The sequence below is a fragment of the Penicillium bovifimosum genome, assembly GCF_028826915.1.
Source record: "Penicillium bovifimosum strain IBT 22155 chromosome Unknown utg000004l_segment0_segment0, whole genome shotgun sequence".
Classification (NCBI taxonomy): Eukaryota; Fungi; Ascomycota; class Eurotiomycetes; order Eurotiales; family Aspergillaceae; genus Penicillium; species Penicillium bovifimosum.
The window spans coordinates 1,866,998-1,878,467 of NW_026622713.1; the positions used below are offsets into that span (position 1 = coordinate 1,866,998).

The window sequence follows — 11,470 nt, forward strand, 5'->3', positions numbered from 1 at the left end:
TCCTGTATTCTATTTGCTTTCTTTGTTTGGATACTTGCATGGACACATATTATGCATCTCAAGCTTATACAGTGGAGAGATGTGCATCTCATGGTGTTATAGATTACACATAATTTTAAATTCATCTATTGCACGGTGTACAAGGCATGTAGTGCAAAGCACAGTCTGAGGATCCATTTTTAAAGACGTAGAGCAAAGAAACGTGGGTGAGGGTAAGGGTGAAGGTTGAGTTATGAGAGTCATGAGAAGTACTGTGATAAGCCGACCCAATCGGCACCTGTCATACGCCTTATGGTCCTCGAGACCGACAAGCCTCACCCAGACACGTACTCGGAACGCGGCTCCTTTGGCCAGATTGTACATCATCACTTTTCTAAGGCTGGAGCCGCCCATCACCCGCCTCTGGGTGTAGAGACAGATCAAGTCTTTGTCGTGTCCGAACAAGGTGGCCATATCCCATCCGTACAAGATTTCGACCGCTTTGACGGGTTGCTCATTACAGGGAGCGTCTACGATGCCCACGGGAACAACGAATGGATCCTAAAGCTGCTGGAGCTCCTTAAGACGCTCTGGATCAAGCGCCCCGACTTCCGCTTTTTGGGAGTCTGCTTCGGCCATCAGCTCCTTGCCCGCCTCCTCGGCGGCTCTGTCAGGCCTGCGCCCTCGCAAGACTGGGAACTCGGTCACTGTCGTATCATGCTCGCACCCGCCGGCCAGCGCCTCTTCCGAACGCGCGATGACCACATCCATCTGCATCAGATGCACCAGGATCAAGTCGTCTCGGTGCCCACAGCCGCGTCCGCTGGACCCGACATGCTCTCCGCGGACACCGAGATCGCGTGCTGGGGCCGTAGTGAGCATACACCTGTCCAGCGTCTGTACATCCCGAACCGGCTATTCACTACGCAGGCACATCTTGCATTTGACGAGGACATGGTGAGACGTCAGATCCAGATCAGGGTGGATAGCGGCGGGATCAAGGACCTCGAGCATGCGGATCGGGCGGCCGAGACAGCGCATCTGGAGCACGATGGCGTCGAGGTTGCCAAGGCTATACTGCGGATTTTCGTGTATGACGACGATGGAACAGACTAGGATCACGGTTGTCCATGACTATCTGTTGAGGCTACGAAACTAGTGGAATGGGGCAAATCGGGAAGAAGGAACTGATCCATGAAACTATGAAAAGCAGGCTGTAATCCAATCCGGCCAAAGTTTAGTCTAACCATTTTTTCCTAGCAGGAACTCATTATCTTTGCCACATGAACTCGAGGCTGACATAAACGAATTATTGAGCCAGTCACTACCGCGAGTTCCTAGTTACTGTACACACCTTCCGAGCAAGAGGCGTTCTTTAAGGCGAAAAGAAGGAGAGTCCCCGGTTGAAGAACTGCGTCCATGGCGAAAGACGAGTAATGGGGCCAGGAAAATAAAGAATAGGGTGTAAAATCAATCGTCTACCGTGTAGGTGCAGTATTTCCATACTACCGATTCCATGAAATGCTATATACATGGAGGGACAGTGTAGGCTTGAGGAACATTCAAGTGTTCATGCCCCCATACCTAGATACTGCACTGCCTGCCTCATTCAACTTGTCGACCACTTGGTTATCGACCAGATTGCGTCAATGGCCGATGCAAGTTGAGCCACGTTCAATAGAGGCTTCACTGGGCCCGCCCTGATCGGATGACTCATGAGGTTCTATGGTTCTTACAATAAGGATTGCTCGAATAGGCATAGTAGGTTTGATTCTACTATGGTTCGTCCTACCCTGTCCTACCTTTATTAAGTCTCCAGGTCTGAATTTCTTCTTTCTTTTCTTTCCTTTTCACAAACGTCTCTGCCTTTAACTTCAGCAAACAACTCTCACTAATCTTTCACCTTTACTCATTTCTCAATTCCCTAGTTATTCACCTCTCTATCATCTCAAGTTCTCTTCGCCAGTTACCCGTGAGCCCTCAATACCCAAGACCCTTGAGCCAACCTGAGGCAAGGGGACTTCTTACCTTTTTCACTTTGTACTCAAATCGATTTCTGCATATCCTCTATTCGGCACTCGGTTGCGCCACTTGACTATGGAATCTTCTCAGTCTAACCCTCCTACCTCGCCCGACTCTGGTGCAACTTCACCCGTATCCCCAAAATCTCCATCGAAAATCCGAGAAGGATCAGCTCCAAAAAGACTGCTCTTCCCGATTTAAAATCTGCACTTGAACGGGCGGTTAAGGCCCGAGAGAGAATATACTCACAAATTACAGCCTTCGCCTGTTATTGGGACGATGACAACACTCGTGCCCAAGAGGATGGAGAAACCTTTTCCCACATGATGGCTGATCTTTTCGACGTTGCCAGTCAAAAATTTGTCATAAACCATGAAAATCCCGTCCCAGGCTGGGATTTGGGAGATCGCCTACATCAAGAAGTTGTATCTAAACACCGCATTTCCAAACCAACGCTCTTCATTTTTTTTTACGCTGGCCACGGCACGATCAATCAACTCAACCAACTTTCTTTTACCGCGACCAAGAAGGAAAAATCTGTTCCATGGCGCACCATCGATCGTGAATTGAGTTACCACACTTATCCTATGGATACCTTGTGCATTCTAGATTGTTGTTATTCCGGTAATGCTATTGCGGATAACCCGACGACAACTCATATCTTAGCTGCTTGTGGCTCTTTTTACGAGATCCCGTGTACCTGGAATATCCTTTACACAGCGAGTTGCGCGAACCATGCGAAAACTTTCTCACTCTGGGAAGATATCTGTCTCGACAGATGAAATTTTCCATGCAGTACAGAATGAAACTCCTCGTGGCTGCTACATGCCAAGATTTTCGTGTCATACCGGGGTGACTCCCATTGTCTTACCGTTCCGCGTCACGTCCACTTCAATTCCTCCCTCGCCAGGAATTTCGTCTTCTGGTCATGCCTCAAGTTCGAGCATAGGCCTTGCATCACATTCCCGCCCACTATCACAACTTCCCTCCGGCCGCGAAACTCATGTCCTTGTTCTACTCGTTCTCGAAGGAAACCCGAAGCGGGTTGTCCAAGGCTTTGAGAACGGTGTTGAAAACCTGCCAGCCAAGTTCAAAGTGGAAATCACAGATGCCTATGAAACCAATGCATCTGCAGGAGTCTTTGTGCGCATGACTTGGGAGGCATATGCACGGTTCTCGTCAACCGTAGAGCTAGACGAACTCCTTCCTGTGATCGGGCCATCACTGATTCACACACATGAGCTCCACGAGATTCCGGTCCGTGGCTGAGAAAACATCCCTTTCAGAGACCGGCCCCAAGACAAGGCATAAACTCCCAATGATTTCCCTTTTTTGTTCTGTTGCTTGTTTTTTCCTTCCCGTGTTTGTACTTTTATTTTTTACTTCCTAGCTGAAGCGGATTATTCTCAAACTATAAGACACAACGATCATCAAGGCAGTGTTTTGCCTCTTTAAATGTATAAGAAGTACTCCGTAGATTGGCCGGGAGTTCCAGAGTTATAGAGCTTCAAGGTGGAGCAAGGAGTAGTCGGAAACCAATAACATATAAGCTCCATACTTCTTTTGTTTTTCAACAGTAACTACTTCCCGCATCTTCATGCATGATGTTTACAGATGCCATACTCCGTACTGGATGGAAAATAAAATGAACAAAGCGCATTGATGTACAATCAGAATCGAGGTTATCAGGTTTTGTACAACGCGCTTGTAACTTGTGTTGTGATTGGATGATCAACAAGGGCATCATTCTGGCGGTGAAGAAGTTGGCATAACTTTGCCGAGACGTCAACAAACTGCTACTTCAAGGCCCTACTTACTGGACATAGTTATCTAGGGAACATGTTGTACTACAGTTAACATTCCATTGGGTGATCACTTGATTTCACTTCTGTCAATTCGTGACTCGTCAATTCAAGGCGCATTTCAGTCGGGCCCGCAATGATCTCAATGATCGTGCCCAGCAGACCCCATCACAGCCACTGCCAGCGTGGCAAGTCTGTGCTAGCAAGGTTTTTATTTCAGGTACATTAACCCGACTTAGCCTGACCCAAGGGCTTGGGCATCTACTAAGAAGGTCTAGCTGGCTAGATGATCCATACACAGCCAGGCAGAATGAAATCATCGCTTCCTAGCCAATCCACGACGTCGCCCTAATTCTTTCTTCCCTTGAGCCGCTGCCACGTAGCGGCCAACCCGTCATTAGTTACACTTTGAGCTGACATCGCGAAGTTTTGACTACTAGTATATGCAGGACAGCGCATGTCAAGTCAATCGATTGTAGGGTTGCCACCGGTTGGGTATCGTGATTGCACCAGCCCTGCTTTAGCCCTGAAAACGCAGCACATCATAGATGTAGGCGCTGTATGCCCCATCTGGGCCGCTACTCACGTATAGAATCCATCGATCCCGCTCTGATTATCTACTACAGCAATAGTGGGACACCAAGACAAGCTAGTATCACTACGAAGTATTAATACGATACACGAACCCCAGCCCACCCCCGATCTTCGTCACGTCAGGGGAAAATCTCCGCGCAGTGGATATGACCTTACATGCGACAGAAATCCTTTAAACCTCTTAAATCCCTTCTGGATTTCCGCTGGTCCTAACACTCTAGCCCCTAAACCCCGACCTTCCCAAGCTCGAGCTCCCCCGGTCCGCACCCGGCACCCGCACAACCCCCCATTCTCTTCCCCGCACTGAGTGCGCTGGCACCGAAAATCGTCGCATTTCGCCCCCGCCACCCACTCCCTACTTTTGCCGGCCGCACGATGCGTCAAGTCGACTCGCAATCCAGCCACGAGCTCCATCCCCTCGCTGTCGTCTCCTTGCGTTGTTAGAAGCCTCCCAGCCCCCGAACGGCCGCCATTCGGGGTTCGGCCGTCGCTAGACTCAATTGGGAAATATCGAATTCGATTGATCGAGCGGAAGACATTGTCGCGCGCTGTGTCTACTATACTTGAAGATTGATATATTGTCGGAATCGCAAAGTGATAATTACACTCGGCCTGTGAACATTTGCCCGCCTCCCCCTTTGGCGTCCCGCCGAACCTTGCAGCTCGCCGAGCTTGCTGCCCTCGAATTGGGTATTGTGTGTATTTTGCGTTCTCGATCTGGCGCGTTGCTGGGACTATCTCCCTATGCGCCAAGCTTTTGACTGTACTAGTCAATTGGTCGGTGTGTGAAGGAGCATGATCCAGCTGCGTTTGATTTTTGTTTGAAGCTTTGTTTGCGTTTTTCCTAGTAAGTCCAGGCTCCTTTCGCGTATCGGCTTTCTTCCCCATAGTGCCCAAGCTTCGCAGTTGAGCTTTTTCTTGATCAATTGCTCTTCTTTGAAACGGCAGCCCGCCTGGTTGATACCTCATTACATTAATCGGGACCAATGACAAATATGGCTGACACTATCTGCCCAGATTCCCCAGGTTCCGAATCGTGGGCTTTATGGATGGCCTCCTCCGAAGTGGATCAGAAGGCCCTGGGCAATTTTGCGGCCGTCATGGGCCTAGAGAACCCCCCTGCTCTCGACCATGCTGTACAAAATCCTCGGCATCTCCGTCATGCTATCGAAAAAGCTTCTCCGAGCCCGCAAACTGCGACGGCTCGACACCACCCGTGAGACAAGATCCCTTCAGCTGTACCACCACATTATATGGCTCTCTCGCGAAGGCCTATTAATACTGGAGGGCTACATCCTCCCAATGGTCGACGTGTTCGTCGAGCTAAAGGTACTCGCTTACAAACTCCGCGCCTCATTCTACCACATTTTCGTCCTCTTCCACAACCGGCCACATTTCAACCACGACAACGACATCCCAACACGCCTCAAACATGACTCCATATATGGCGCAGACTCCTTAACAGCCCTAGGCGTCTCAGACCTTTACAAACCCAACCAAAACACGACAACAATACCGACCTCCCGGCCCCCAGGCCTTCCACCAGTAATCCAACCAGTCCAACCGCCCCAACCAGTCCAACCGCCCCAACCAGTCTCCTCTTTCCTCCTGCCCCCGCTAGACTACACGGCAACGGCAACAGCCTGCTTTAACCACGCCTCAGCCCTCTCCGACAAACTCCTACCAGGTTCCCACCCTCTCCGCCTCTCCGTGAAGCTTGAATACGCCGCTTATTTATACGACTGCCTCCAAGACCCCATCGCCTGCCGCCGCCTCGCAAAACAAGCAATCGCAGACGTCTACAACGCCCAAGAAGGCATGGATGACGAGAGCTTCCAAGACGCAGCGGAAATCGTCCGCGTGCTGGGCAAGATGGTCAAGCGCGGCGGCAAGCCCGGCTCCAGTACCGCGGGGAGTAGTATCTCCCGTGGTGGCGGCTCGCACAGTCGCAGTAGTCGCTCTCCTAGTCATTTTGATACGAGTGCGCCCACTACGGTCTCGCCGGTGCCGGTTACGAAGTCTACGCCTGTGGCTGGGGTGCGTGGACATGCGACGAGACCTGCTGTTTCTGATGCTTCTATGATGAATCCGATTTAGCGGAATGACTATACGTATGTAAAGAAAAGCTGACGATTTATGTTTTATGTTTGATTGGTTTGGCTTTGTTTCTGCTACTTGTATGGTGGGTCGGTGGCTTCGTTGCATTTGTGCTTCTGTTTTGCTTCGCATTGTGTACATAGACATTATGCATTTCTTGTGATGTTGTATGTAGATATGCCACAGTTTTGTCTGATCCCATATGTACCTATTCCCACCTAGGTACGGACTACGGAGTACAGATTCCTAGTACTAACCTTGGGAGGTAGGGAACCTCGTAGGGCGCTGAATATCAGTGGGACTTGGTCGATCAGTCATTAATGTTAGCTATTGACTGCCTGCAGCCATTAATTGACTTGCCTCACATTACACAATGCCCCGGGGTAATCTGAAAACCGTCACAGAAGCTGTACTAATAATATCTAAGCGAAATCCTGTTTTGGGGTGGAAGAAGAGAAGAGGTTGCAAGTTCTTGGCGTTGGAGATCGGCAGGATAGGAGTTGATGCCTCAGGCCAACATTACTGGGAAAACTCAAACCCCCTTCAACAACGTGGGTTGACATTCCTTGAGCTTTTCTTGGATACTATATGGAGTATTAAGTATTTGTACTTCAGAACAAACAATCTACTATTTCTACTATTTTCGAAGGTCGAGATAAGCTACTCAAGTGTCAACAGTGGTCGACGTCATACGCTCTGTGCGAAGAGAAAAAAAAAGCCGCATCCACTGCGACCCTGGCTCTTATCGTCATTAATTCGAAACTAGAGTCCACCACGCCCACCACGTCTGCGATTCCTTCACCTTGCTCTTCTCGCCTTGCTGTTCTACGCTCTATTCAACCTCATATTTTGCTGTACACGGACCAGCCCCCTGCACGTCCGCGCGTCTTTCTCTGCAGCACCACTGCACCTACGGAAAGCTGCATTGAAAGAGAAACGGCCATCTCTCCCCTCCATGGCCTTGACATTGTCTTTGCTCCGCCTCGACTCCCACATAGCTTGAAGCAGCAATATCTTGGAAGCTCCCGGACAAATCTCAGGGAGCAGGGGCAATGCGGTCCGGTCTAAATAAACCCGGCGCACTCCCGCTCCTCGCCCTGGTTGTGTTTTCGCTGCTCACTTTGGTCCCATCGCTGCCAAATCTATACAACTCGAAGTTTGCGGACTTTAGCTTCTACACTGGTGCAGCTCGTCGTATGTTTGAGCTTCTGCAATTCCCAAAATAGGAAACCTTCGTTGGTCAGACTAGCTAACCGGGACAATGTTGCAGAGCTCCCTCTTCTCCAAGACAGTGTGAACGAAGTACTACCAAGAGCACACGCGCTCAGCGAGCCTCGTAAATCATGGATCCGCGCAGCAACACCCCGATCGCGATCCAATCACCCCCCTCTCACCGCACGCCTCGGTCCCGCCACGATCCCAGCTAGCGAGACAATCGCCGTCGCGAATAAAAGTCGACTTTCCTCCATTGCCCGCGAACCATCGTTCCTATTCGGTCGCCGGGCTCGCGCATTTAGATCCTACTTCATCCAACAACTAGACGACTACCCATTCCTCACATCCTTCTCCAATCGCAGTCTACCTGCAGAATCAACACATCCCTCCTCCACCATCGCAATCAACGACTCCCTACCAACCTCCGACAACTCCCCCGCGACCCTCGACCCACCCGATCATCTTTCCGACAGCATCCAAGACCCGCTGCTGCCGTTCTCCGCTTTCCTCCTCGACATGTGCCAGCAGGCCTGCCATGTCGCCATAGACATGGGAAAGCGCGTCGGACTTCGCGGAGCAGAGTACGCCAGATCATTACTACTCCCGGAACAGCCGCTGGATGCTCCCGCAAAATTAATACGTCCATCCATCGTGTCAAAACAGGACCAATTCGTGGTATCCGAGGAAGGGATGTCGCAGCAGAAGGTTGGCGCGGAGGATTCTACGGATGCAGCTGCTGGGCTACATTCGCAGGAACTTCATGGGAGTAGCATGGCTGTCGTGATTGGTATTGTTGCGGGCATTATGTGGTTTTAAAGCATGGATTTCTTCTCTCATTCCGTGCTTTGTCCGCTGAATATGTGTCATGATCTTTTCTTGTCTTTTCTTTTGGTTTGGCGCATTATATTAGATGCATGTAGACATTTTGCGGTGGCTCTGGTTTAGCCTCGGATTGGAATCTAATAATCATCTTCCACTTACGTTTGGAAACATTCGTTCCTTGAACAACTATGTCTGTGAGGTTAATGCTTGCATCTTGTGGTTCTTCGTATGCTTCACCAGATCCAAAGGTAGGATGTTGGGGTCAACCTTCACCGGCCCCATGGATGACTACCCTGTCTCTTCCGCAGAGGAGGAACAGCTGGCGATACAGTTCATCAGGAACTATCAATCGCTCGGCAAGCTGTTCAAAAACAGCGGTGCGTCGACCGTCAAGATCATTCCTCTTTGGTCGGGCAAATTACAAAGAACGGTCCATTGATATGAACCAATACTTCATGGCGCGGGAACTCTTGACCGGTAAAGCCGGTAGCCACCCAGAAGATCATGGGTACTATTCGTATCTGGAGACGCTCAAGACCATTGGGGCACAGGCAATCAAGGAGTCTGTGTAGTTCAAAATTGTGTCAACATTGAGCAAATACCAACAAGCGGGCTCATAACCAGTAAAGCCGGTAGTCTCCCAGAAGACAATTTCATTTCCTCCTTCTCACTGGTGACCATAACCCAAGGAATATCTGTGCCTTTGAGCTTCCCACACGGCCACACCCTTCGAGCCTCGGTAGTGGCCCGGGTGGGTACGCAGATAGGCACAGATGGAGGTTAAATCCGAGGAATGCACAGGATTATCACGATCATATCATCATTCTGCTTCCATCTAATTCTACCTGACACTGTTACATGTAACATCACGAAGTAAAGCCCGTATATCCAGGCTCGCGCACATCAAGATCTAGTTGATGACAGCGGGCTAACCCGATCCGGTAAAGCGCAGACTCTAGCGTATATATCCATGGACGTTGATTGGTCTTCTCGAAGTGTGTTTTAGTTCCGTTATCACCGGGCGATGAGTAAACATATGAACATATAAACATATAAAAGTGAAGATGGTACGATGTCAATTGAATACAACAGATCAATCTACTCTACTCTTCTCTCTATCTCTTCAATCCAACCGCTCTCAATATGGCCAACTCACCTCAGATCCTCCGCTCCGAGGTTATCATGGAGAAGTACGGCAAGAAAGTTGCTGGCAAAACAAGTGAGCAAGCCCTCCGCATACTAGCTGAACAACAGATCCTAAGACTAACATATATTATCCTATAGTCCTGATCACAGGAGTCTCTGACGACTCCATCGGAGGCGAACTCGCCATGCAACTCTCCGCCGCCAACCCGAAGCTCTTAATCCTAAGTGCCCGATCCGAGTCAAAGGTTGCAGGAATCAGAGCGAAAATCCACGCCACCGCCCCAGAAGTGCAAATCCGTTTCCTGAACATGGACTTGGGCGACTTTGCCTCCATCCGAAAAGCCGCCGCTGAGCTGGATGATGTATCTCACATTGACCATCTACTCTTCATCGCCGGTGTGATGTTCCCACCTTACAGCAAGACTAAGGATGGATTCGAGAGTCAGTTGGGGATTAACTATTTGGCGAACTTCTTGCTTGTTAAGTTGCTTCTGCCAAAGGTTCGTGCTGCGGGGCCGGAGGCATCGATTGTTGTCATGGCTAGCTCTATGGTTAGACTGGGGAAGGTGGAATTTGAGGATTACAATTACAGTGTGAGTACCTCTTTTCTTAGGTTGGCTTATTCCGGTGGTAGTATCGGGCTCTGACGTTGGTTTTCTTACAGGATGGTAAAACTTACGATCCGAGGGCTGCGTATAGCAGTTCGAATGCTGCGCGAGTCATGTTTGTCAAGAGGCTTGGGGAGAAGTTGAAGAGTGATGGGATTCGTGTGTTCAGTATTGATCCTGGTGGTATGTAAATTTCGCGGTTCCTTGATTCTGGATTGGCGCGCTGACATTTGTAGCTGTTCAAACTGGTCTGCAGCGACACTGCCCACCTGGATTTATTGATCAAGTCGAGGAGATGAAAAAGGCTGGACGTATGTGCACTCCCCCTTTGATTATGCTTTGGCCATCTGCTAAATTGATTCTATAGCGATGAGTGATTTGGACGGAAAGCCATACCCTTTCCCACCGTGGACGAGTACCTCCGAAGGAGCGGCTACTGTCATCACTGGCATGGTTGATCCAACTATTGCAGGTGAGTCAAAATCATGGTACTCAGTCGCGCACCGAGCCTTTGCTGATCTTGTCTATTCATATACAGAATACTGCGGCTCCTATCTCAACCAGAACGCAGTTGCAGACCACGAGCTGCACACTCACATCAATGACAAGGACAACTGGGCCCGACTCTGGGAGTTGAGCGAGCGCCTAACCGGGGAGAAGTTCTCGTTGTAAGCTTAGAAGCTATAGCGAGATGTCAGGATTGGAGGATTCATGGAACATGGTGTCGAATCATAACCTTGGTATTTCTCTGGTATTTCCCCAAATCGCTGTTTCGCGGCTCGATCAAAACTCGGATATGGGGGATGTGGCGTCTCTTGCTGCTGTTAGTTAGGTCAACGACCTAATGACCTAGTAGCTCCTGCTTTGCTTCTCTAATTAATAAGTTCCATCCATGACAGTCCTCTCCTTTCTAACCTGTTGTAGTCTCCAGTGAGGTATATCACGATCAGCTCGCCATCCTCCGGTGGGGATTTTCATAGGATCACCGGGTAGTGTTTACTAAGGAGCTCTCCGATCAGGTTTCACGTCAAAGAAGAAGTTGCGGTGCCTGAAAGCGGGATTTTGATAATGTATTTGTCGATGTTTGTGTGACGGTGGACGGTTATCGAGTACTGGATGAGCAAGTAAGTCATGTGAGCCAGTGGGCAAGCAGGAAAGGAAGGATCTTCTTCTTCTTTCTTTCTC

At 49.7% G+C, this 11,470-nt stretch overlaps 6 protein-coding genes across 6 annotated transcripts; all 6 read left to right on the forward strand.

The window, feature by feature from the left end:
* Positions 1-291: 291 nt before the first annotated feature.
* N7515_004997 (uncharacterized protein) lies at positions 292-1,095 on the forward strand (the record flags this gene model as incomplete). Its single annotated transcript, XM_056665741.1, has 1 exon — positions 292-1,095. The coding sequence occupies one exon, from the start codon at positions 292-294 to the stop codon at positions 1,093-1,095; it is 804 nt and encodes a 267-aa protein (XP_056522691.1).
* Positions 1,096-2,736: 1,641 nt separating this feature from the next.
* N7515_004998 (uncharacterized protein) lies at positions 2,737-3,270 on the forward strand (the record flags this gene model as incomplete). The annotated part of the gene is made up of 1 exon (XM_056665742.1): positions 2,737-3,270. The coding sequence occupies one exon, from the start codon at positions 2,737-2,739 to the stop codon at positions 3,268-3,270; it is 534 nt and encodes a 177-aa protein (XP_056522692.1).
* Positions 3,271-5,528: 2,258 nt separating this feature from the next.
* erg27 lies at positions 5,529-6,494 on the forward strand (the record flags this gene model as incomplete). The annotated part of the gene is made up of 1 exon (XM_056665743.1): positions 5,529-6,494. The coding sequence occupies one exon, from the start codon at positions 5,529-5,531 to the stop codon at positions 6,492-6,494; it is 966 nt and encodes a 321-aa protein (XP_056522693.1).
* Positions 6,495-7,546: 1,052 nt separating this feature from the next.
* On the forward strand, positions 7,547-8,525 carry N7515_005000 (uncharacterized protein; the record flags this gene model as incomplete). The annotated part of the gene is made up of 2 exons (XM_056665744.1): positions 7,547-7,688; positions 7,765-8,525. The coding sequence occupies 2 exons, from the start codon at positions 7,547-7,549 to the stop codon at positions 8,523-8,525; spliced, it is 903 nt and encodes a 300-aa protein (XP_056522694.1).
* A 286-nt stretch (positions 8,526-8,811) lies between these two features.
* Positions 8,812-9,103, forward strand: N7515_005001 (uncharacterized protein; the record flags this gene model as incomplete). The annotated part of the gene is made up of 2 exons (XM_056665745.1): positions 8,812-8,908; positions 8,958-9,103. The coding sequence occupies 2 exons, from the start codon at positions 8,812-8,814 to the stop codon at positions 9,101-9,103; spliced, it is 243 nt and encodes an 80-aa protein (XP_056522695.1).
* A 571-nt stretch (positions 9,104-9,674) lies between these two features.
* Positions 9,675-10,957, forward strand: N7515_005002 (uncharacterized protein; the record flags this gene model as incomplete). The annotated part of the gene is made up of 6 exons (XM_056665746.1): positions 9,675-9,750; positions 9,816-10,270; positions 10,342-10,468; positions 10,522-10,596; positions 10,653-10,757; positions 10,824-10,957. The coding sequence occupies 6 exons, from the start codon at positions 9,675-9,677 to the stop codon at positions 10,955-10,957; spliced, it is 972 nt and encodes a 323-aa protein (XP_056522696.1).
* Between the last annotated feature and the right edge of the window lie 513 nt (positions 10,958-11,470).